At 37.8% G+C, this 27,572-nt stretch overlaps 2 protein-coding genes across 3 annotated transcripts in view; both read right to left on the bottom strand.

Moving 5' to 3' along the window:
- LOC113157775 overlaps positions 1 to 27,572 on the bottom strand; it is a 136,948-nt gene that overhangs the window by 36,058 nt on the left and 73,318 nt on the right. The window contains exon 15 of the mRNA XM_033326554.1: positions 2,692 to 2,955. Coding sequence (XP_033182445.1) covers positions 2,692 to 2,955 — 264 coding nt within the window. The remainder of the gene's footprint in view (positions 1 to 2,691; positions 2,956 to 27,572) is intronic.
- LOC113157408 overlaps positions 15,238 to 27,572 on the bottom strand; it is a 98,529-nt gene continuing 86,194 nt past the window's right edge. The window contains exons 2-5 of one of the 2 annotated variants that reach the window (XM_026352903.1): positions 16,756 to 17,214; positions 16,544 to 16,630; positions 16,270 to 16,416; positions 15,238 to 15,733 (exon numbers count right to left, since the gene is read on the bottom strand). In XM_026352903.1, coding sequence (XP_026208688.1) covers positions 15,518 to 15,733; positions 16,270 to 16,416; positions 16,544 to 16,630; positions 16,756 to 17,010 — 705 coding nt within the window. In that variant the 5' untranslated portion in view covers positions 17,011 to 17,214 and the 3' untranslated portion in view covers positions 15,238 to 15,517. The remainder of the gene's footprint in view (positions 15,734 to 16,269; positions 16,417 to 16,543; positions 16,631 to 16,755; positions 17,215 to 27,572) is intronic. The other variant, XM_026352904.1, reaches the window with a different exon arrangement.

The following is a 27,572-nucleotide window of genomic DNA, read 5'->3' as shown; positions in this document are numbered from 1 at the left end:
AAGATGCTGACTGTCGTCAGCACTGTGCACTGTATCAATGAAGGATTACAAGAACATGGGGAGAGAGAGAGGGTGTGAAATGCAACAAAGGCCTCAGCCGGACTGAAACTAGACATGTTCCAGTTATGTGGCACACACAATAACAATCAGGGTACTAGTACACTCCCTATGTTGTATATTTCAATTAATATTGTCAAACTCACCCAGTGTGTTAATTCTAACTGACTGGCTGTACTGGGAGTAGTAAACTGGTTCTCCTCTTCCTCCTCTGCACCAGTACTGTCCTTCCTGTGAGACACTGATTTGTCCATTTGACTTGAAAACATCATCATGTCTGATCAGGAGTTCAGAGGATTGATCTCCTCTGTACCAGTAATATTTCCAACCAGATGATGGATTCACAGAGCAGCTCAGAGTCACACTGCCCCCTACTGGAATGTATTTTATGTCAGCGTTCAGTTCAGCTTCTGGTTTAGTTTCTATTCATTTTAGAACAGAGACATAAAAAAGCATTAGTGTCTTCATAAATCTGAGTAATGCTCTGTAAATAAAATAATACAAAAATAAATATGGCTGAACCCAATCATGGATGCACAAATTATTCATATTATGACTGATCTGCATAATAAAATATTTAATATTATTTAATGAATAAACATTTCATAAATATTTGATACTGAGGAGAATATTTAGATACTTATTAAAATTAAAAAAAGACTCTATATGTGTAGTACAATAAGGACACAATTTAATTCCCTGTTTATTTTGTTCTGATTTGATGTGATTAACTAGATGCATCATGCATTACTCAACAGATTTTTTCAGGTTCAATTGAGCCCAGTAGATAAAAACTCTCTCGAAGTTCAGTGCTCTGTGGCTACTGGACTTGTCTGAGATTCTGGACTTGAGTCCAGAAAGTGTCTAACAGTGATCTATGATCAGAGCTATCTGATCTACCTCATGAGCCAAAACCAAACCACATCATGACAGAGAGTCAGAACCTTCCACACAACCGACCCCCATTAAATTTATCTTTATTCTTGTAGTAAACATGAAGAGAAGTTTTAATTTAAATTATCGATCATTTTCATTATTTTCTTCATTGTCTACTTACGTGACACAGTCAGTTTGATGACTCTGCTCCACTCTGTTAACAAATAGTCTCCTCTGCCCCGACAACTGTAGTCTCCACTGTGGGACTCAGCAGCTCTGTAGATCCTGTATTCACTTTGTGTTGGATATGTGTTCAGGTTTGTTGGTCTCCATTCATACGTCCACTGAGTACGTTCATGGTTCTGGATCCAACATCTGACACTGATTGTTTCACCAGTGTAGATCAGAGACCAGTTGGGATCCAGAGTCACAGTGGGCCTGATGGAAACTGTTGACATGGAAACAGTTTTCTATCTAATATCTGCTGTATCAGAAAATCAATAAACAATAATTCAAAGATTTATAAGATGTCAAATGAGAGTTTGACTCATTTATAAACTTTTATCATGAAGTTTTGTGGAGAACAAGTGGAGGAGAAAGTATCATCTGATAACTCTGACTCTCACTCTTCTTTACTCTCTGTCCACTAAAAACACAAAGACCATCCCACCTAAAATCTACAAAAATCTATTTTCAGGTCTTATTCTGATGAGAATCACTAATTAATACAGTAAAAGAAAAATAATATCACCTGTTTTCTTAATAGTAACTTCATTACTGTTCTCTGTGTAGTAAACTGGGTTTCCTCTTCCTCCTCTGCAGTAATAGACGCCTCCTTCTGAAACTCTGTTCTCTGATGACCAAGACCCTGAGTTACGTCTGAACCAGTATTTCCAGCCCTCAGACTCGTCCACAGAGCAGCTCAGTGTCACTCTGCCTCCTGCTGGTATGACTTCACTGTCTGCTCTCAGTGAGGCTCTGGGTCTATTTGCTGTTTAGTTCAATGTAAAAACAAACATAGAAATGTTCGAACAAGACTTTCCCACATTTCATTGACTTCACTATATTGACTAATTCATTTGCTGCTGCTATTAAACATGAAACTGTTTTTTAAAAGTGTAGTAGAGACACTTCACTTCCAGCTCCCAAATAGATTCAGATTTAAACCAAGATAGATTGATACATTTCTATTAGTCCATGATTCACTGGTTTACCTGTAGCCTTTACAGCACATTTTAGAATAAGGGAACACAACAACTAAGTGATCTCCAAGAGTTCAATGTGGTGTTATATATTATATACAATGAATGCAAAGAAAACTGCTACAAATTCTAATTGTAAATGTGAAGTATTGTATTTCAGAATATATAAAAATATCAAACTGACCTGATACAGTCAGTGTGAAGGTTTTACTCCACTGTGTTGAAGAATAGGAGTCTCTTCTGTTTCTGCCCCTACACATGTAGTTTCCTCTGCTGGACTCAGAAACACTGACAGTCCAGTAATTAACATGTGTCTGATGTGAAGTTGACTGAGGTGTTTTCCATTCATAATCCCACTCAGTGTCTCCACCTCCCTGGATCTCACATCTGACAGTGATCTTCTCTCCACTGAAGATCTGAGACCAGTCAGGTTGTAGAGTGACAGAGACAGAAGTGGAAACTGAGAGACACAAAGAGAAATATTGAATTAACTCAATTAACTTGATCAGTGTAAAATATCCTGACAGATGTGTTGAAATATTAGAAACACAGGAACCAGTTATCTCAACAGTGACCTCATCACTGTAATCAGTGTAGTAAACTGGTTTTCCTCTTCTTCCTCTGCACCTGTAGATTCCTCCTTGTGAGACTCTGATATCTCTGTTTTCTTCACCAACAACCTGAGCTTCATTAGAGTTTGAGGTTCGTCTGAACCAGTCATATTTCCAACCATCAGAGTCGTCCACAGAGCAGCTCAGTGTCACTCTGCCTCCTACTGGTATGATTGTTGAAACTGCTGTCAGTTTGACTTTGGCTTTATCTGTTTCAATTTAAAATAAAGAAACAAATCATAAAATGTGTAGGATTGAATCTAAAGATGAGAACAACTTTCATGACCAATCAGTTTTGTTTTTTTATTCACATCTCACAGTTTACTATTTACCTTTAAGTGGTTTTATAATCTGTAAAACATACAACACCCTCTGTGTTTAAACCATTTCCACATCACTCTGAATTCTTCACTTTTCTACAGTTTTGCATTTATTTATTAGTTTGGCTTTTTCTCATAGAGAACAACAAATTATTATATAAAACTGTTGATTTAGAGTTTGGTTCTTTTATTTTTTTCCCCTTTTTAAAATGTATTTCTTCAGATATTCTCCTCAGTATCTGACACTGTACACTAAAGCACATACATCATGGTACAGTCATGTTGGATTACAGTGTCTGAGTTTTGGAACAGCTAACACCATGTATTCTGAGAGAAAAGTCAAAAACAAAATACAGTGTTTCACATTTAACTTGTGCATATTCACACCTAGTTCAAATATATGAACAGAGCTTCAAAAAAAAGCTGCTGGTCATGATGATAAAACATTGACGACTCACCTGATACAGTTAAAGCGATGATGTTACTGGTTTTTTCATAATTTGAGCTTCTGTGGAAACCAAAGCACTGGTATTGACCACTGTGGACTGTATGTAGACTTTGTAATGTGAAGCGTTTATGTGAATTATACCAAATAATCTTTGCTCCATCTGTATTCCCAGTCAGTGTCTTTTCCTTCCTTCATGTCACATATGAAGGTCACAGACTCTCCAGTAAAAAAACTGGACCCGTTGGGCTCAACGGTCAAAACAGCATCTAAAACCAACAGAAACATACAAATGACTCTTATAAAATTATAAATATAAAGTATTACAGTACAAACTATGTTACTCACAGAGAGAGATTAATCATACTGAAATAAAATAAAAGAAGAGAGCTGAACATTTACCTTGAGAAGAGGAGAAGATTGTGCTCAGCACTGAAATAAAGACTGAAACTTAGCACATCAAGAGGAAAACACAGCAAACAACTGGACTTTCATTAATGACTAAATGTAACAAATGATTAGTGGTAAAAATCACATCAAACTGTATCTGATGATTTAACACAGTCGTCCTCTAAAGATCCTTCCTACAAAACAACCAAGCTGATAACAAGTGTGCTCTGTTCAAAGTGAACAAACCTCTGATCCTCTGTTCTCCTCACTACAACATTTTCTCTCATTTGTTCCATCAATCACTGATTTACTCACAGAAAAACTGCAGCACACAGAGACAAGTGTGTCCCATCCTCACATCCAACACTGACTCTGGGAGAAATTCTTTAAACTGCAGCAAATGAAGAGAAACTCTGTGAAAACACAAGTTACATTTCATTCTTCTCTCAACTTGTCTGTGTTTCTGAGTTTGACCACAGTGTACTTTAACATACTGACACTTCCTCTGCTCCACTCCAGACAGACACAAAGTCATAGTTTGAATCTGACACAAATATTCTATAACTAATTAAAACTTTAGATTAACAGTAAATAAACGGTAAATATTAACTAAGTATCCCAATATTTCTTCAGTAACTGTACTTTATTTACATTCTACCACAGGTGTTCCTTGCTGAGTCATCAGAAATGATCAAACTGACCAAAAAAACTAATCTAAACTGTTCTAGAGAAAGCTCATCTGGCTACAATTTCTTGTCTTATAAATAACATGACACATTTCTCTGGTGGTAAAACACTTTAAACACTTTCAAATGAATGGAATGACATAATATAAGACATTTGAAATCTCCTCATAATCTCTCTACATATACACAAGTTTCTAATCTCATAGTTGACATATCTACATGATGGTAACTCACCCTGAATACACTGATTGTGAATATATGTACATGTAGAAAACTAAGCAGTCCAGTAGAGTGTTACCACAGTCCTCCAAACTGAGAAACTGGACAAACTCCTGACTCTCTGCCCTTCTTACTATTAATATTTTCCTTCAATTGTATCATTCAAACAGAGAAAGTCGTGTACTCACAGAATATCTTCAGCATCCAGAGCAAGTATCACATCGTCACATTTAGTACTGACTCTGTCTCTGTGTTTCTGAGAACTCTGTTCACTTTGAATCAGGAGAAAACTGAAAAGAGACAACTGTGTGAAAAAGACATCACTTGTCAAACGGACATGTCTGTATTTAGTTTGACCACAGAAAATGTGTGAAAACATGTTCACACTTCCTGCTCAACTACTATTAATATGAACTGTGTTTCAAAGGAAAAGAGACAGAGAGAATATTAAAGAATTAAATAAAACAAACATTAAATCAGATAAAACTGTAGTATTATAGACAATAAATCATGTTATACTGTGTAGTGTCCACTGTCCTTATACAAATGTAACAAACAAACAAACAGTATCTTAGCTGTTCCTAAGACTGCACTATATGACTACTTCCTACTTCCTCTGTTTGTCCACCACTACTATGTCGTTGGTTGGTCGGTCATTACCAGTTTCTCAGTCTGTATCTGGAAGTCCCACAGGATCTTAGCTTGGTCATTCTCAACCACCTTTGGATCCATTTTGACCTCGGACTTCCAGATCATACTCAGCACAGATGTTCCTGTACACTATGTCAGCCGCTTGGTTATGACGTTCCATGTCCACCCTGTCTGCTAGCATCTTGCACCCTGCTGGAAGGTGCTGGATTGTTGCAGGGGCCTCTTCACACAGTCTGCACATAGGGTCTTCACTGGTGTGATAGACCTCGGCCTCTATTGATCTCATACTTAGAGCTTGTTCCTGTGCTGCCATGATGAGTGTCTCTGTGCTGTCCTTCGATCCAGCTTTGTCCAGTCACTGGTAGGATTTTTCAATATGCACTGAGCTAAACTCACTTTCATTATTGATCATAGACAAATCAAAATAATCCAAAGACCTGGTTATTCATGTCCCACTTTAAATCAACAGGATTTAGATTTCTGATTGTCTGACTGCAGGTTTGTCTGTTTCTCACCATCTCAGCCACGACGTTATGAAGCAGAGAGAAGGTTCAGAATTCAGGATAAGGTGTTTACACGACACAGTATCATGGTTTCTAAGTCTTGCAGGAAGTACCTCCAGGTTTCTCAGATCCCGGTTTCATGTCTGGCCTTCAGTTTGTTGTTTTCTTCCACTTTTCTAGTAGCTTTGTTACCACTCAAACCACTTACTGAGGACGTCTGGGACCCATTTGAACTCACCTATTTTATCGAGTAAATGCTAATGCCTCCCTGATAAGGATGTCACAGGAAAATAATATTATTAATTATTAATTATATAATTAATTACTAATTATATCAGTACAGGATGTGGTGATTGTTTAGATGAGGCTACAGAATCTGATCACTTCATCCTTGAGTGAGTTTGTGGCAAATGTGAAAAACAAAGATTCCCTCAAAGTTTTTCTGACACATCCCATCCAGAACAAGAATTGGATACACGTAAGGTCACTGTGACCTTTGACCTTTAGCCATCAAAACTAAAACATCTCATCATCAGTCCAAGTGGACAGTTCTGGCAAGGTCAAGGTAAGTACGAACTTGACCTTTGACCTTGGGCCACAAAAATAAATTCAATTCATCAGTCTTTTTGCCTAATTTGAAGGAATTTCCTGCACGTGTTCCTTAGATATGGAGTTCAAAGAATCAGGAGGCTGTACAGATGGACAGACTACCGGAAAACATGACACCTCCAGCTCTGGCTATCACTGACATAAAAAGTGCAGAGTGCAGTAGGTTTGTTATCTATAGTAAAATCACCTTGTAGAAAACAATACAATTCATGCTGTGCTGTGTCTTTTTGTGTTATTCTATAACTATGTAAAGAATCAGGAGCATGCCCCAGTTGAATGTAGAAGCAGTGTTGTCTACTGTGTAATGACTGATTCAAAGAATGGACGTATTAGTTTGTTGGTGTTTGAACATTTTGCAAACAAAATGAGTCATTTGATCATTTCCTGTTTCAACCTGTGTGGTAAATGTGTGAATGTGAAGTCAGAGTGGACACTGGTGCTACAACCACCCACACCTGTGTTTATCTTTTTGTTTTGAGCATCTTTACAAAACAACCATCACTTCCTGTATTGATGACATATATTCCTGTAATGTCTTTGTCAGAGACGCATGAGGACGCATTAGCGTTTACTCTAAAAACTTATGATCCAATCACCCAAAACACATCTTAATACCAGGTGTAAACAGGGTGAGAGAGAAAATATAGCAACAATAAACAAAACCAACACTACAAAATAAACTGGGACAGATATACACAGCAGAAGAATTAGAGAGCAGCTGAAAGACTCATGAAACAACTGAGGTTGTTGCAGATTGACATCAACTCAATACCTCCGGGACTGAACGGGACTAGTTTGTGACGTTTGAATGAAAAGACCAAATGTCTTGTTGCTCTGAACAGTTCACAGAACAACAATCTGTCTTTTGTCAAGCTTGATAATATCAGAGGGAAAAGACTGAGGGATGTGTTTAGTACATGAAGCAATTAAAAACAAACAACTTACTACTGGAAATATGTGTAAAAAGGTAAAAATACAAATACAAAATACATAGTTACATACTGTACATATATCAGCAGGATATGTAGTAGATCAAACTACATATACACAGTAAACGTGTGTGAAAAAGTTTCTCTCTGCACCGTCACCTCTGTCCTACTGTACAACTAAATGATCATTTAGCTGCTGTTTGGAACATCCAGCAATCTGTGCTTTGTGCTGAAATAACAGAATATGTACATCATAATCTTATAAGCATGTGTGATGTGTTCTGTTGTGTCATCTATTAACACATTACAGGACAAACTACTGAGCATGTTGTCATGTTTTCTAGCAGAGATGTTCACAGTGGTTTTATTACATACTGTCAATCATTTGTCTTTGGTTTGTTTTCCTTACAGGCCTGATAAAAAACACAAACAACATGGAGTTATCAGAGATGGAACCATGCTTTCTGACATTATTATGATTTGTAACTCATTTAATTATTTGTCAAATAAATCATCATCATAAGCTACACGGCAGCATTTTTACCAAAAGACGTTCCAGGTTTGACTTGAGTACAAACAGGTTCATCTGTCGCTGCAGCAGAAGATTTTCCTGTGAACAGAAGTGATTTGATTGAAATATTTATTTGTAATTTCATAATTAACTATGATAACATACTGAACTGACAGGTAGTCAGATATTTATCACCAATATGTTTCTACTAAATTAACATGCATTAAAAAAAAAGCCAGTACGAAATACAAAAGATTTACAGTAGTTAATTACATAAAACTACTATTTTACACATTCATTTCACTGTGTCAAAGATGGTTGTTGGACAGCTGCTACAGATAAATACAAACTTTGCCAACTTTTGTTTTTCTTGGCTTTTCCTTTTTTATCTCTGTTGATCTGGGCATACACCAGACTGTCTTCTGAAACAGAAACAATGTGTTAGCATGTTAGCATTCTCAAACAACCTAGAACGAGTTTAGCTAGTAACTGAAGCTGGTTACTGGTAATCCAGTATACATGCAGTGAAAGATTAATCTGATTCCTCCTCTGCCCTGAGCTGATTTTGAAATCATGTTTTCACAGATTTTAACTATATGAAGACAGAAAAGCTGCTTCCTGATCACTTTCCTTTCTGTCTCCCTTTTTTTACAGTTCTCCACAAACTATTAATTAAAAACTAATACAGTGTTTTTGTGAATCAATACAGTATATAAATATTTGCCTGCTGTTCACATTATTCTTCTGCATCTATGCTGCGCGTAGGACTGGAGCTATTTGGTAAACGTGGTCAGTGACACACAAGCAGAATACACATATAAAATGGACTTACCACATAAATCATGGTCCCAGCGGTGGCTTTATGATTGTCCAGTATCAGTATAAACTCAGTAGCTGAACCTCAAGAAGTGGTCTATCCAAGCAGGCAATGTCATAAATACTACAGCTGACTCAGAGAATCATTTTGTCAGTGTCATTTCACCTAGCTAGCTGAACTGTGTTAAATACTCTTCTATATACTATCGTAGTCACTATCCGGGTGTTTATTAAGTGCTTATATTATGTATACATAATTTTATATTTCTTCTCTATAAATGCTACATTTCCTATTGTTACCTGTAGATTCTGTTTCAACAGCAAAACTTACAGTTAATGATTTTCTTTCTTGAAGTAGCAATATACGTATCACGACACCTTTCTGTCAAAATGAGATTGATGGGTCTGATAAGACTCACAAGTCTGCCCCCGGAAGTGACGCCAGAAGTCCCGCCCCCATAATTATATATTAATTTTACATCATTAATAACAGATGCCCTTCATGAATGACAGCTCATCTTTTCATCTGTCACTATTCCCTTTTTTTGATTAATGGGGGTTTAATTTGCTTCAATAGACCCTATAACATATGGGTTAAAGTGTGAGTAATAAAACCAATTATTTTATAGGTCAAGACACTTTGAGTTTACTCTATGTGTCACTTGCACGGCACAGCGATCTATTCTTAAACTCATACATGTTGCGCTTACCTTGACAATGAGTCCATTAAACAAAAAAGTAGTCCATGTTTTGCCTCCCCCGGCCTCGAGTCTCGAATCCTCATCAGGTACAACAGTCAAACGGACACGTCCAAATATCTCGCAATGACATAAGTCCAGTCATGACTCCTTATCAGGCGTGTCCAAACAGCCGCCAGGTGGCCGTCTCACTTTGAGTGCATAAGGCCCCTAGCCCACATAAAACACGGATGGCAGCAGCTCAGGTATTTTTAACGCGACAGCCGCAACACTGACTCATTTTTTGTAATAACTCAATTTATAAACTTTTCTGTGTAGCTTCAAGAGCAATAACTATTTTAGGTGTGTTCATTTTGTTAAATGTTTTTCGTGTAATCTTCATAATTTTTTCTTACACCAGGATTCTCATAATATGTTATCATAGTTGTGGAGAAGTCAGGAAAAAAAGCTGCACAGATCTGTGTATCTCACCTGATGGCTTTAATCAACTATTTTTGTTTAATAAATTAGGTTGTTGTAGTTCGACTGGAATGTGAGTTTTCAAAAACTGTACGGTTAATAACGAGTTTACAGTGGGTTTTTGTATAATCCTCTTTTTATTCCAATAATATACATGGACTGAAAATGACAGAAATTTCTAAACATCTCAAAAGGTTTTTCTGTCAGGACAAAGTGACCTAATGTTGTTAGTACTAATATTTGTAATTAACAATTATGTATGTATGTTGTCCACGTAGTAGATTGTCACTAATAAATGATCTAATCTTCTCCATTGTCTTCTTTTTTTGTTCTGTGAATCACAGGTTTCATTATTATTTAATTTTCTTTTAGCGCCATAGTAATGAGATTAAATTTGGTCAGCAAGTTAACATGACATACGGTCCATGAGGCTCTGTATGACTCTGGTCATATGTTCACTGTCAATCTGTGCAATTAATCATCAAAATCCTGTAAGGATAAATACTGTAAGATCAGTTATTAAAACGGACGGAAAAAAAATATATAATAATAATAATAATAATAATAATGAGGATTAGGAAAACAATACTGTGTGTTCTAAACAGCATTCACAGTGACTAGATAAAGCATTTCCTGAAGAAAATGCACTGTGAATGCTGAAACGCTGAATCGATTCATGAAGAACTGCTGAAAGTTGCTGAAAAGTTTTAAAACGCTGCTGAAATTAGCTGAAGAGAAACAGGAAGTGTTTTAACAGAGATAAACATATAGAGAAGAAGCTAAAACAGCTGAATGTCAACTTAAAAAAGCTGAAATAGATTTGCTGAAGTTAATAAAACATAGCTGAATTTATCTTAACAGTTAAATATTCCAGTTAAAGGTAAACTGTTTTGTTAAAAAGAGCCGAAAGTATGTAGAAAAAACTGAAGGTTAATAAAGAGATGCTAGCATAAACAGGCTAACTACACGTGTACGAATGTCTGACGCTGATTTATAAACAGCCCTGATCACGTGACCCGACACAGCCGTTGCCACGGAGACTGTAGGGGAGAGGCGGGAAACTCCAACTGTCAAGATTTTCACTGTGAAAACTGATTTAAAGCCCTTACAAACAGGCTTTTTACAGCAAAACCACGATAGGTATCATCATAAAAAGTGAACCACCTGAGAGCCAAGACCTTAATGAACCACTAGTGTGAATTTTATGTTTGAGGACTGGAAATTGTGGTTCCAGGAGCGAGAGATCCAAGTGGACCCTTCAGCTTGTCAGACAGAGTCTCAGCTCGAATTTAACATTGGAGCTAGTGGGAGAGCGGAGGGGGACTCCCGTCACTCTGAGGCTCACAGAGAAAAAACGATTTGTCTCAGAGCTGAGATAAATAACTTATCAGAATCAGGACAAGTTTACCTACATTTCTGTGACAGAATTATTTAGAAAGAGTTAAAATTGTGGCCGTGCTGACAGTTTATTGAGAAAGACTTTGGTTTAAAAAAAATCTGCCTCCAAAATCAGCCAAAAACATCAAGTCACAAAAACTGTCATTATGGAAAAACCATAAAAGATATTAAAAAACTGAATGGAAGATTAAAAGAGCTAAAGAAGTGTTGGACTGTGGCTCAATCTACTAGCAAAAACTCTCTTCTATGTGTCAGCCAAGTCCTGCGTGTTCGTTTATGAAGGAATAGGAGAAGAAGTTTCGGTCTCAGATTATATGTTTATTTAACGATTAAATGAATAAATGAATTAATAAATGAATAAACAAATGAATAAACAAACAAATAAATGAATAGATAAATGAATAAAGCATACAGAGCTCTGGGTCTTGATCTTCCTATCCCTGACATACAACAAAGTGTGTCTCAGTTCACGAAGTCTGACACCTGACTCTCCCTGACCCAGTCTTCTTATACACGAAAATACAATCATTTGCATAAATGTTTGCACATTCTTCATTCCGGTTAATCCATAGGTCCACCTCAGCCTCATCCGACTCCTTGACCTTCATCATCCTCAGTCATTGGTCCACGTTGCATCAGGTTCCTTCCTGGTGGGGCCCTTCATCCTCAGAGCACGTTTCCCACGATTTATGCCTTTCTGAAAACATAACACAAAGACACCTTGTGCTCTGGTCTCCTTCATATCTGGTTACTCCCATGCCTTGCAATTTTAATTGCAAGCTGCTTCCACATAACACCCTTTATGTTGTTATCAGTGGTTGTTCGTGAGAAGAGTCTCTCTTTCTCTCTGCTTCGACAGTTTCATGTCTAACCATAAATTGGATCTAACCATGTGTCTCATTCCTGAGGTGGCCCCCTATACTCCCTTACCTGCTTTGATTATCAACCCAACCATGAACTTTATGTGCCTGGTACCTTCTTGTGATGTTACCATACAGGGCCGTTTATGAATCTTGTGCATACCTTTCTGATTCTACATGGCCTTACACGGAAATTGATATGTCCACTCTACATTAAGTGAAGCATGCTATTCACTACCAATATCATATGAACACATTGATTATATTTAATATCTCAAATCAATTACTGCTAAAGGAGTCTAAGCTAATGTTGATTGAGTCAGAAGCTAAACATTTTGATACCTGAACGGTTTCTGTAGCTGAAAGTATGCTGAAGTAGTTATGCACTGAAAAACGTACGGAAGAATAATAAGACTAGATAAAGCATTTCCTGAAGAAAATGCACTGAATGCTGAATCGATTCCTGAAGAACTGCTGAAAGTTGCTGATACTGTCATGTGCAGCAGGAAGGACTCCATGGTCAGAGAGCAGACAGGACAGAACTGAGCAAACAATGTTTATTTGTAATCGACAGAACACGGTAAATCAATGAATAGAATGAAACAGTCACTGGACGGGAGGAGATGAGGCAGGGTGAGTATGGTGGTCAGGTTGGAAACTGGAAGTGACATCCAAATCAAGATGGTTGACCAACAGAGCACATGGTCAAAATGGAGGACAATGTCAAAACCCAAAATGGCCGACCAACAGGGAGCACATAGACTGAATGGAGGACAATGGAGAAAGTTCAGGACAGTAATACAAATGACACAGAAGCACCACGAAAAGATAGTCCAAACAATATTCCACAGAGCTAACTCAGAGGTCGAGGGTAATCCGGGTCATACACAATTATGGCAGTTCAGAGTTAAGTCCGGCAGGCAAAATCCACAACGGAAAGACAATCCAGGTCGAAACACAAAAGCAGTCCAAACAGACAGAGCAGGAAAGGGGACAACAAGGGAGCGAAACAGAACAGAGGGAGAACTCACTGAACCAGAGGGGAAGCAGGGTCAGGTCAGGCTGGTCCAATGAGGGGGAATCCAGGGTAGACAGAGTAGAAAGGGGACAGGTCCGGGAAAGGGAATCAGGCAGGTCCAGGTACAGGTTTGGTACCGTGAGCAGGGGGAAAAAACAGGGAATAAACGGAACTCACAGCACCAGGGGGTCAGGCAAGAGACAGGGTCCAGATCAGGCAGAGTCCGAGAAATCCAAAAGAGTCAGTCCAAGATAAATGCTGGATAGTGTTCAGACTATCTGGCAGGGGAAACAGGTGAGCAGGCCGGTATTTATAGTGTGGGGGAAAACCAGGTGTAACCAATCTGGTGAGTGCATGTGACCAGAACGGGAAAGGGAAACAGGAAACCACCAAAATAAAAGCTTGGGGGCAACACCAGGAGCAACGAGGCTGGATTCATGACAGAAACGTTTTAAAACGCTGCTGAAATTAGCTGAAGAGAAACAGGAAGCGTTTTAACAGAGATAAACATATGAAGAAGAAGCTGAAACAGCTGAATGTCAACTTAAAAAAGCTGAAATCGATTTGCTGAATAAAACATAGCTGAATTTATCTAAACAGTAAAATATTCAAGTTAAAGGTAAAGTTGAGATTAGTTTAGGTAAAAAGAGCTGAAGTATGTAGAAGAAACTGAAGCAGGTTAGCAAAGAGACGGTAAGAGACGGACATTCGTGTCTGATGCTGATTTATAAACAGCCTTGATCACGTGACCCGGCACAGCCGCTGCCACGGAGACTGTTGGGGAGAGATGGGAAACTCCTGATGCTAAGATTATCACCCAGGTAAAAACTGATTTAGAGCCCTTACAAACAGGCTTTTTCACCGAAACCACAATAGGTGTCGTCATAAAAAGTGAACTACATGAGAGCCAAGACTTTAATGAACCACTAGAGTGAATTTTATGTTTGAGGACTGAAAATTGTGGTCACAGGACACAACTCCAGGTCGGTCCAGTAATGCAACCAACACAGGTGAAGAAAACCTCATCAGTTGGCTCATCAAGACCATAAAGAACAGATTCTGATTAACTTCAAACAAATTCTTGGTCTCACATCAACTCTAATTCTACACAGCACAGTGACAATAACACTAACACGAATGTTGGTCATTGGGCCTGAATAAAAGCAAATCCAACTCATATTTTCTGTACAATATGGTACTAGGTAACCCGACCTCAATAAAAGATATAAACACATAAACCCATGTACTGTTGGCATATTGGGACGTCATCTAATTAATGATGTCATGCAGTTCGGTGGTACCTTAGTTTATTCGGATGTGATTTGTGCGTGAATGATGAGTACGTGTTACGTGTTTCCCTGTAACTGTTTTATGTTGATGCAGTTATGCGTGATAACATGTAAGCTGTTGTAATAATAGATGTAAGCCAAGCCCTCGCTATGCAAGTTACTTTCATGCAAGTTAATTGATACTATCCTGTTGGCTTTGGTGTAACTTTAATCTCCGTCATGCACCGTCTTTGATGTTAATAAGTCTTTATTAGGGTTATTAGTGCCTTTGAGCCGTCATCCTTATATCGCCTTTTGGGTTTTGGTGCATGTAGCGAAACTTTGACATGAATTGAAAAAATAAATTGGAAATAAAATATTTTCCCAAGCCACAGTATAAGGATGACAGAGCCGACTCCGGAGCCGCGGGTTGCCGACCCCTGCACAATACGAAGTGAATCAAAATTGTTACCTGTGTCGCTTTGCAGGAATTCTTAATTAAATCGGAAATAGCGTTTCTTGTTAGCCCTTCACAATAAGGGCAGTCCGTCGATTGTCATTACCTGGCTTTTACTTTGCATGCATGACAGGAAACGGTCTGTGTGGAGTAATAGTACCTTAACATTGCAGCGGTAGGCCTACAGCTGAAAATACAATTTGAAATCACTAGAAACCTTATATATCGCTGTTTTGATTTAGGTTAGGGCAAGTTCAACACTGGTTATGGTCATAGTTATAGCAAATAAAATGAAAATCCTTCAGATGTAAAACAAGTGTGTGTGCTGTGTGTGAGGGACTCAACATGTCAGACATTAAACTATCATTTGACACAATTATTTATTTTTATATTACAACAGTCAAAAACAACAAACCTTACAATTGAGCAATGAATAAAGAACACAGACTAATTAACAAAGAATTTATAATTACACAATTCAAACAATGACAAATATATAACTGTAATAAACACTAATAACTATATTACATTTGTTTAGGACTTCACCTGCTTGATGTCTGTGACGTATTTATCACAGACTTTGATTTGGATTTTTAGTCCTTCTTTAAGTTCAGCATCAAAAGGCTGCCACTTTGTTTCTTCAATTTTTACCACTTGGTTGTTCAAAATTAGTAGCTCGAGCATCCCTGGTGTCTCTGACTCTGTTACACCAATGGCATCAGTGATGACATCCATTGATGTGTTTAACTTCTGGTGAGAATAACACAAACTTTAGTTAGGTTTTCATACTCTGATATTATTCCTAACTAACCAGTAGCCTGGTATAAATATGACTACACCTGTCGCGACAGTGTGTATAGAGGGTTGTCCAGTTCCGGATCAGTGCCCCATCCACTACTGATTACCTGGATCAGGTGCATTCAGTCCATCAGAAGCTTCTAAATGACTAAACACACTTGGGCAGTGATGGTTGGAAAACTAATAATTATTCCACCTGGAAAAACTTGAGTGTCTGCGATAGCCAACAAATTCTAAGACTGAATCACTGAATACAGACATCCACTGACCCCAGCAGCTCCATACTATACTATAAAATCGGCTTCATTATTTTATAAGGCTATGTTACTAAACCCCTGTGTTTCAGCCATATACTTAAAATGAATTTAGTTAAAAACACATGATCATGTTTTTATAGTTTATTAATAGTACATTTTCATGTTTATTGTATGTGACACAATGTTAAAATCCTTAGTAGTGTGTTCTGTTGCTCTATTTAAAGAGGATACCTCAATCTCTGTGTAACAGGTCGACTTCAGCTGGAGCCCATAGCTGCTTTTCCCACATTTCAAGTGGAACACCCTGATATGGGTCCCCAGCTTCAGCTCAATCATTGCTGCCTCCCTCCACAGGCACAAAGCTACTCGAGTTGTGTCCTGTTAGAGACAATATAATATTTTATGTAGTGGCATAAGCTTTATCACTACATGGTAAAAGTTGCTACTTTGCAATATGCCAAAAATCTTAAACAAAACAAAAAATACAAAAGAAAGAAATAATGACATTATGTGGATAGTCTACGTTCTGCAACGTCACATTCTTCAGGGGTATGGCTTCCTTCACTGACTGAATTTTCTTTACAGAGGAAATCTGAGGAGGAGCAAGGAAGATTGATGAGTTAGCCTACCAGACACTTCACTACAGTCTATTACTACAGTCTTTGTTAATAATATTATGTTATTTTGTATGATAACTTATATTATGAATTGACTTACTTCAACAACTTCCCCTTCCACAGATATAAAACTGTGTGTCTCTGTACTCTTGTCCAGGGGGGTGAGTGGAGAGGCCGGCTGAAGGAGGGCTTCCCCCTCCATAATAAGCTCCTCCGTCATGCTCACAGGAGCACTGCGGAAGAACTGTGTCTGTTTATTTATATGTATATAATAAGGGGGAGACTGCCCACCCAGTGCGTGACCCCTCATAAAAATAACTGTTGCCTTGTGTGACTTTAGAGGCAAACTCTTCATAAAGAGTTATTTTTCTTATTGTTTTGCCATCACTAATGGCTGCTATTTTATTTATTTTTTGTCACTGCTGGTCTGGCAACATCTGTAAAATCCCAGGCCAAAACTTTGGGTTGGTCCTTTAATGCCACCACATAGATATGTAGTGGTGGTGGCCTAAAATAGGGGGATTTGGGCTTGGTCCATACTAAGCTGTGCAAATCCATTCTGAAAGGATAAAATAAAGAGAAAGTTAAAAATGAAGCAATAGCATTTGCATTATTTCTTTGCATGTTTAAGTCTTTGTATTCCATGTGTATTCATATTAGATTTCTAGAATAATAAAATTGCTAGTTCAGTGTATTATGCAGGGTTTTATTTATTTATTAGGGTAGTAATATATTAGGAAATATCTATTTATTCGACACATCCTTCATAGCACTGACTGGGTCCGTTAAGTCCTAACACAGGAACTGGGTGGTTTTATTTTTTTAATAATAAATAAATAAATAAATATTACAGCTTTGTGTAATCATTTAATGAACTGTGTTTTCACGTCACATTAGCGACAGCTAATAATAGTTATTATTATAGTATAGTTATATCGTTATTTGTTTGATGTACTTTTTTGTTTAGCTTGGCGCTCACAGCAGCAAACGAGGTTTAGCAACGCGGTGGCGTGACGTCATGTAAAAATCACCAATTGAATTAAAAGTTTTTGTGAAGGAGACTTTTTATTTGTTACTCTCAGCAGCCTATCAGTGTCCTTCATAGACAATCTGTGCTGGGACCCTGTTTGGGACAGACACAGCACTCTTTAACCTTCTTAGCCAAAACTTAATGTTAAAAAAGGCAAGTTGTACAGAAAACATGAGCAGCTACTGTAGGCTATACTCCCAGCATATCTGTATTTGAAAGAGACTGAAGTTTAAATAAGTGTCTTGTAGGTGAATTTTTATCCTTATTAATGCTTTCAAGTTTTTCTCAATATTTCTGAAAAATATATTACTTCACTGTGATATTTAAGAATCTTAAAGAAAGTTAAAAACCATGTCTTTTAATTTTTATCCTAGTACAATAAAGCTTTTGCAGCTCTGAAACTGTATTGGATATAGTCTGTGGTAACCGAGGTTAGTTTTCATGACATAATGGAACTATTTTAAGTGAGACCCAGTCAGATATTAGCCTTCGACATTAGAGAACTTAAGCACCTTTTGTTTTTACAGGTTTTAAAGTAGAGTAGTCTTTACATAGTTTGGTTTTGAAAAGTATTAGTCTTTTTTTCCTGAACCTCAAATTTGGAAGTTGCTCTTTAAAGCTAACTATTAAGTTGCCACAAAAGTTAGACAACAAGAAACTATTCCTGACTGACATGACCATCAACTATTTAGCAAAAGGGACTATTTTTTAGCCTTTGTCTTTTATTCTCCAATAATTTCTAATTTCTTACCTTCTGGCCTGAGAAGTAGGAGTCAGAATCAGCAGTGGTGATAAAAGTGATAATGTCACAGCGATTGACCCAAAATATGGACAGTGATAGTCTGGAGACAGTAACCAATGAATGCCTTTATTGTATTATACTGTACATGTCTTGTTTATATATATATATATATATACACATCACCTACACCTACAGTAGCCTATGTATTTAATTACTGTATAATTAACCCACTGAGCCTCTTTCAAACAAGAATTAATTCGTGTTTTGGATGTTAAAATTCACTTTTTGTTTTTTTTATGTGTGCTTGAATTGCCTAAAAACTAGACTTTGTCAAAAGGCTGGAATTTCCAAGTGCCCCTGAACTCCACACGTCTTTATATAAACCGCCCTTCATTCCTCTGTTGTCTTGTAAGTAGTCGACACAGATTCTCTTTACAGACTTTAATGGTTTTTAAGTTTTTTAAACATAAGTATGAAAGTTAAACATAATCGAAGATATATCAAATCTAAAAAGTCCACGTCAGTGAGTTTTATCTTAAAGTCGTAATTGTCAACAAGTTAAAGCTAGTTAGCTAGCTTTCTAACGGGCTAGCTAACTGGTAGCGACTAGCGAACAACTAGCAACTATGCTAATGCTAGTATAAAGACATGTTAGCGGGCGAGACTACTTAATTTTTTTTAACGGAGAATCGTTTTAGCTTTTACTATGAAATGAACAAATGAAAGGGTTGTAAAATAAAACTGTTTCTGTCAGAACACAACAAACCTGGCTCATGAGCGTTTTCCCACTTCATAGTAATTAGCAGCTCAACTCTACTGGACTCGACTTTCTTCTCACTCAGTGTAGTGACGCTTCTCTCTGACCAATCAGAGATAGTGACGCTTCTCTCTGACCAATCAGAGATAGTGACTCTTCTCTCTGACCAATCAGAGATAGTGACGCTTCTCTCTGACCAATCAGAGATAGTGACGCTTCTCTCTGACCAATCAGAGATAGTGACTCTTCTCTCTGACCAATCAGAGATAGTGACGCTTCTCTCTGACCAATCAGAGATAGTGACTCTTCTCTCTGACCAATCAGAGATAGTGACGCTTCTCTCTGACCAATCAGAGATAGTGACTCTTCTCTCTGACCAATCAGAGATAGTGACTCTTCTCTCTGGCCAATCAGCGATAGTGACGCTTCTCTCTGACCAATCAGAGATAGTGACTCTTCTCTCTGACCAATCAGAGATAGTGACTCTTCTCTCTGACCAATCAGAGATAGTGACGCTTCTCTCTGACCAATCAGCGATAGTGACGCTTCTCTCTGACCAATCAGAGATAGTGACGCTTCTCTCTGACCAATCAGAGATAGTGACGCTTCTCTCTGACCAATCAGCGATAGTGACGCTTCTCTCTGACCAATCACAGATAGTGACGCTTCTCTCTGACCAATCAGCGATAGTGACGCTTCTCTCTGACCAATCACAGATAGTGACGCTTCTCTCTGACCAATCAGAGATAGTGACGCTTCTCTCTGACCAATCAGAGATAGTGACGCTTCTCTCTGACCAATCAGAGATAGTGATGCTTCTCTCTGACCAATCAGCAGTCCACATCGCTCCCGCCCCCTTCCAACTGTTGCTATGCAGTGGAAAGTCTGTAAACAAAGACTGAGATATCTGTGTAGTGTCCATATTTCTATATCTAGTACTTTTAAAGCTGCTGTACACAAAACTTAAAATGACCTAAAAAAAAACGGATTTTTCTTGCATTTCTTTACATTATGATTATGACCTCAGATAAGTAATATAGTTAGAAATATAGTTAAAGTAAAATAATTATATTAATAAAATGTCTTTTTAACTGTTGCTCCGTAAAGACTTTACCTCACACTTTACTGGTCGGAGTTTTAAAAATGTATAAAATGATATGAAATTTCTATTTCTGTATTATGTTAGTTAACTTACTGAGTTACTAGGTACCTTTACTTAATAACGTTAAACTTATCTCCTTCTTTTTCTATCCAGAATTTACAATGTGTCCCTAAAGCCGTACTATATGTCCAGCTTTGATGAAGAAACACCATTCCTCTGTTCAGCTGATAACAAGGGAGGGATGCAGCACCTCCTCCATTGTACCACCTTACAGTATGCATGGGGAACCCTGCTCATTGCCTGCTCCCTGCTCCAAACCAGCTGTGCCTGCACTGACTGGATCCAGTCATAACAACTGTGTGAACTGGAACGTGTTCTACAATGTCTGTCGCGCCTGAGACCTCAACCCACATATGGGAAGCACCCATTTTGATAATATTGGCTTCGCCTGGATAACTATATTCCAGGTGAGAAAGGCTTCGCTATGTGCAGGTAATATTAGGAAGAGATTTAATTTGGACCCTGAGATTGTATTATGATGTTCATTCTGGCAGTGCATAGTTTGTGGATTTTGGGTTCTAACTAGAAGCTACTTAAAGAAGATACTTGAAACTAATCCTATTTCTATTGCTCCCTAACTCTCTCTACCTACAGGTTGTCACAACGAAAGGATGGTCAGAGATCATGTTTTATGTTATGGACACTGATTCCTTCTGTAATATTATTATTTTTATTCCCATCAGTATTGTAAGTACTCACTTTTTTGTTTTTGTGTTTTAATTAGGAACTTCAAAATTTTAGCATGTTCTTATGTGTCAACAAAAGACAGGGCCAAGATACTGTGGTCGAAATTTATTTATTTATTATGCATTTTCAAAGTAATTAAAACGTTATTAATAAATGTCAGATTCAGTTATGAAATAGGCTCATTTTAATCTCAAAATCAGCTGTGTAATAATTGTAAATATAAATGAATCTCTAATCTAATCTAGCCATTTACCCTTGCTCTAAGTAGCTGCTCTTTTTTCTTCAACCAGATATGCTCATTTATCATGACGAATGTCTGTGTAATCGTCATCACCACTCAGTTCTCTGAGAACATGGAAGGAGAAACAGGAGAGCAGCGAGAGGGAGCTGTCTTTCACACAGCTTCGTTACAACATAACCGGCTGGATTAAAAACATCTTCTGTAGACACAACAGGTCATATACTTTATAGACTGCATGTACAGCAGCAACACAATTAAGTTTCAAGCAAAGGTTCAACAAATAAAAATGCAACAAGCTTTTACATTGTCTCTAATATTATGACGGCTGCTGTCCTTCTACTTTGTATTGACATAGGCATGGCAACAGGGTGCACCCCAGACGTATCACGAGCAGGAGAAATGTTTTATTGGTGAGATTAGTCAGCACCTTGAGCAGTAATACATCAGCAGCAGTGTTTTAGCCATAACTGACTCCATATCTTACAGATGCCTGCCTGGGTGCCTTTCAAAAACAACTTCGGGGAATTGTCAAGAGCAAAGTTTTTGACTGAGGAGTCATGTTGGTGGCTTTTATCAGTATAGTCACCCTGGCCATTGAGCACTATGAGCAGGTGAGAAGGAGAGTCTGCTTTTATGTTGCGTACTGCAGGCTTCTGCAAGTTTGAGGCGTGTGAGGTGAATGCGATACCGGAGCTGCTAAAATGTTCAAAAACTAAACCAGTTCTGGCTGACAATTAGTTTGAAGAGGGCTGCTATGAGGCTATTGCTCCCTCCCTCGATCTCTATCTGTCTTGCCCTCTGTCTATTCTTGTTATACAGTGAGGGAAAAAATTATTTGAACCCCAGCTGATTTTGTAAGTTTGCCCACTAACAAAGAAATGATCAGGCTATAATTTCAATGGTAGGTGTATTTGAACAGTGAGACACAACAATGACAAAAAAAATCCAGAAAAATGCGTTTCAAAAAGAGTTATAAATTAATTTGCATTTGTAAAGCGCTTTGAGTAGCAGTTAGGTAGAAAAGTGTTTTATAAGTGCAGAACATTTACCAATTTACCATTTACAGCTGGGCAAGACAAAATGGAAAATTAGCTAGAAATGGTCATAACACACACTAGAAAGACAGAAACAGGCTACTAGAGCTCAATAAGGACTAATCATTTGGGAACAGGACATGTCTGAGGAAATAATACAACCAGCAAATAAAGTGAGACAACTGAGTGTCTTGTGAGAACAAATGTGAACTAGATTTAATTGTGTCCAGTGGTTTTGGCTTACGGCTTCAAATCACGTCTGATTAGACCCATTTGTTAAATATGAATCATCAGAAACAATTAAATTGTCTACAACAGAGGGATTTTGATATAACAATACTCTAAAATAATTTTGGGATGTATTTTAAATACTCTAACTAAGATAACTGAATTATTCTCACAATGTTATAGGATTACAATTTGGAATATAATTTCAATTTTACAGTATGGATTAGATAAATGAAAGCAAAAGGGAATTGAACCCTTTTGCTTTCATTTATCTAATCCAATGCGTATTATGTATGTTTGTGTTTAGGTTCCGTCTATTTTACCTCCACGTGATCTCTCACAAGATGTTTGACAACCTGATCCTGATGTTGATTCTCTTGAGCTGTATTGTCATTGCCATGGAGAGGCCTTCAATAGACCCTGCCAGCATAGTGAGACACACATACTGAATATGTTGCACCAGAGAGAGACACGGAGTAAACGCTCACATGGTATCAAGATGTGCAGTAGATACACACGTCCATATAGTGACACACACTCGTGCACCTGGATACATACTTACTTTCTTTGTGATAATTTAGCATGAGTCATTTTGTGACCCATTGTGAGGAACTCTGTAGTAATCCAAGTACACTGGGGGTAGATGTAGTTTTTCTTGAGTTTACCTGTATTGTGGGAGTGTACTTCAGCACATGATCATCTAAAACATAGAGGGACAGTACAACAGTGGATGGAAACAGAAAATAAAGTAAAATGAAATTAAACATGAACTTTAAAAAATGTTGATCTAAACGTCACATTTCAAAACTTTAAATGAATCAGAAACACCTCAAAGTTACATAGAAACTGTTCAAAATGAAGTGTTTACTGGTGATGGTTAAAAATCAGAGAAAACTAACTATTGTAAGTAATGAACCGTACCTGCAGCTGATCCAATCTTCACCTCAGAATAAACAGAGCTCTCCTCTGGTTCATGTTTCTTCCCTGTTAGCAGTGATCACATCAATGAATGAAAAGACTGTTACTGTTTCTATTTATTACTAGTTGTTCTCACTACACTACATTTGATCTCAGTTCTCATTAAATCAAACACTCACCCTTCTCAGAGATGGTTTGAAACTCAACTGAGACATGTGACTTCTTGCACCATCTTACACTGAAGCAACAGCTCCTCATATTCTTCTGTAACTTCTATATATTTGACAGTATCAGTAACAGCAGCTGGTTGTGGTCTCTAACCAACTATCCTCAGACTGAACAAGCTACTTGGATGAGTAGTGAAACATTTAAGTAAAGTAAAACACAATCCCTGATCTCACAGGACCTTTTCTAAAACAAAAACTAAAATCTGTGATTTGTCAACTCAACTAAACTGGTTTAGATTGTAGCCAATACAGTTTGTCTGTTGAGGTACATGTGAGCAGAACACAGTGCTGAAGAAAAACAAAGAGATTTGAGACGAGTGGGAGTGAAAAGGATGAGAAGTGAGTAGATTAGAGGAACAGCACAGTTAGAGGAAGTTTGCAGAGTATATCAGGAGAAGAATGATGAGGATGGAGCTGCCAGAAAGGAGGAGAAGAGAAAGACCAAAGGGGAGGTTCATGGACATGGTCGGTGTGACAGAGGACCAATCAGAGAACAGAGTGAGATGGAGACAAATGATTGGCTGTGGCGAAACCTAAAGGGAGCAGCTGGAAGAAGGAGAGGTATCAAAGATGAATATCAATGTTTTTTTTAAATGAACCTATCATCACGACCCTAATTAGTACTAACTGTGACTGAAGCATTTAAAGTATTAGAATAGATTTAGTAAATTTCATTTTTAGAAAAAGGACATTTGGAACTAAACTGGTTCCAATTGTCAGCAAATGAAATAAAGCTTAAAGTACAGAGAAACTCAGTGAAACATGTTTGTGCTTTTCAAGCAGACTGACTAAAGAATCTCTCTGAAACTAGACTTGTTACGAACCAACAAACAGGGACCGATGGGGACCAAACAGGTACAAACAAAAGTATATTTATTAACAACAAAAGAAGGGCAGGGGACATGGGAAACTACACAAACCAACATATATCAAATTAAAGAGACCCAAAAACGCTGTAACATACAAACAAAACCATAACCCAACATACAAAGTAACAACTAAAACACAGGCAAAAAAACTAACTAAAAACTCAACACACTATCGTGAACAGAACACAAAAACAAACTCACGAATGAAAACAAAGTCCATCAAACTAAATGCAGTCCAAGGTGATCCAAAAAGCAGAGTGACAAACAGACAAACTGACGTGGGTCCATGAGAAGTGAGCAGCATGAACGAACGTGAAAGATGTGTCATGAATGAGCAACAAACCAGCAACGAACTGAGGACTGAGGGGTGCTTTTAAAACAGAGGGATGCACAGGTGAACTGAATGAGTCAATTAGTCCAGCAGTGAGTGGAGGGCGGAAAGTGGAGGAAGTCCATATGTGGTGTGAGACAGGAGGGTGAGACCAGAACAAAGCAAAACCAAAGCCGCAGACAGGGGCAGAGGGAGGAACTGTAACAAGACTGAAGCTGATTCACAGAACCCAGTGAAACTTGAAATGGGTCAAACTGCTCTAATGCATCGTTTACATCAAGGAATACATGTACATAGATCATCTTGAAACATTGTAAAGAATATATACAAATAAATATTGACAAAATAAAAATAATCAGGTTTTTATTGTGACTGGATCCAGATTACAGTGAGTCATTCAATCACTTACACACACACAATGAATGTCTCATATCTGACACACATACTGCATGAAGAGTGGAGTTAGAACAGAGCAAGAATTAAAAACTGCTTTTCACTGTAACTATCTTTGGTGGTGCTGTTTTTAATGAGGAAGTAGATGAAGAAATCAGATTTTAAAACTGAAACACCACAAGAAAACAGCAGAGTCAGGAACAAACTAAGTGAAGCCACTGAGAGATGAACAGTTGACATAACATCCTGTATGTGAAGAACTGATGGAAAACACAGATTTTCAACCTCATGTGGGGACATGAAAAACCCTGCTGTGCTTCACGTCTAATCTCTGCTGATCTCCTCTAGATTTACCAACACTTTCCCTACATCCACACCTAGTGGGATCTCACCATGAACACACTTTTCAGTATTTGTTCAGGTTTTTCATCTGAATGTCTCGGAGCTTTCTGCCTTCACATAACTGAGATGAACGGGACTAGTTTGTGATGTTTGAAATCAAAAGAACAAATGTCTTGTTGCTCTGAACAGTTCACAGAACAACAATCTGTCTTTTGTCCAGCTTGATAATGTCAGAGGGAAAAGACTGAGGGATGTGTTTAGTACATAAAACAATTAAAAACAAACAACTTACTACTGGAAATATGTGTAAAAAGGTAAAAATACAAATAGAAAATACATAGTTACATACTGTACATATATCAGCAGGATATGTAGTAGATCAAACTACATATACACAGTAAACGTGTGTGAAAAAGCTTCTCTCTGCACCATCACCTCTGTCCTACTGTACAACTAAATGATCACTTAGCTGCTGTTTGGAACATCCAGCAATCTGTGCTTTGTGCTGAAATAACAGAATATGTACATCATAATCTTAGGAGCATGTGTGATGATGTGTCTGTTGTGTCATCTATTAACACATTACAGGACAAACTACTGAACATGTTGTCATGTTTTCTAGCAGAGATGCTCACAGTGGTTTTATTAAATACTGTCAATCATTTGTCTTTGGTTTGTTTTCCTTACAGACCTGATAAAAAACACAGAAACAACATGAAGTTATCAGAGATGCTTTCTGACATTATTATGAGTTGTAACTTATCTAATTATTTGTCAAATAAATCATCACCATAAGCTACATGGCAGCATTTTTACCAAAAGACGTTCCAGGTTTGACTTGGGAATAAACAGGTTCATATGTCGCTGCAGCAGAAGATTTTTCTGTGAACAGAAGTGATCTGATTGAAATATTTTTTTTGTCATAATTAACTATGATAACATAGTGAACTGACAGGTAGTCAGATTAATATCTCCATTACAGTTCTACAAAATAAACTTACAGTAATACAAAAAGACAGGTAAGAGGTAAGAGTCTCCCATTAGATAATTACTGCATGGATGATTATGTGTCAGCTACCAACCAGTTATTTAACCCTAACTGATGCAGTGAGTAGCTTCTCAGTTCTCAGGTTTTTAAACAACCACGTCAGAAGACACATGCTGTGGTTGTGGAAAAGATGTTAACCTGTTTTAGAAGGGTCAAATTACAGGCATAAATTAAGCACAGAAAACATCTAAGAAGACTGAAACTATAAAAACTTGAAGAAGGTCATGTGGTCTGGTGAGTTTAGATTTACCCTGTTTCAGAGTCATGGATACATCAGGGTAAGAAGAGAAGAGGGTGAAGTGATGCACCCATCATGCCTAGTGTCTACTGTACAAGCCTGTGGGGGCAGTGCTATGATCTGGGGCTGCTGCAGTTGGTCAGGTCTAGGTTCAACAACATTATGTAACCAAGGAATGAGGTCAGCTGACTACCTGAATATACTGAATGACCAGGTTATTATTATTATTGACCAGGTATATTCTAAGATGACAATGCCAGGTTTCATCTGGCTCAAATTGTGACATACTGGTTCAGGGAGTGTGACACATTATTTTCACACATGGATTGTCACCACAGAGTCTAGAGAATAACCCTATTGAGAACCTTTGGGATGTGCAAAAAAAATAATGCAACTCTGGAGGGGAATAAATGTTGTGACATAGCAGAAGCTTATTAAAACAATTCCACTGAGAGTGTGTGCCATAATCAAAGCTATAGGCAGTCTAACAAAATATTAGTGTGACTTTTCTTTTGGGCAGGCAGTGTATTTTTCCATTATGTCTTGTCACAGCTCAGGATGAAGGGGTCAGTTTGTAAACTGCTTCAAATTGGTGCTGTTGGCAGAGACTTAAACATTTGCAAATGCGGATTTCATGCAGTGCGCAGACTTTACCCACCTTTGTTTTCCT

The sequence above is a fragment of the Anabas testudineus genome, chromosome 18 (assembly GCF_900324465.2).
Source record: "Anabas testudineus chromosome 18, fAnaTes1.2, whole genome shotgun sequence".
NCBI lineage: Eukaryota > Metazoa > Chordata > Actinopteri > Anabantiformes > Anabantidae > Anabas > Anabas testudineus.
This window is presented reverse-complemented; position numbering and strand designations above follow the sequence as displayed.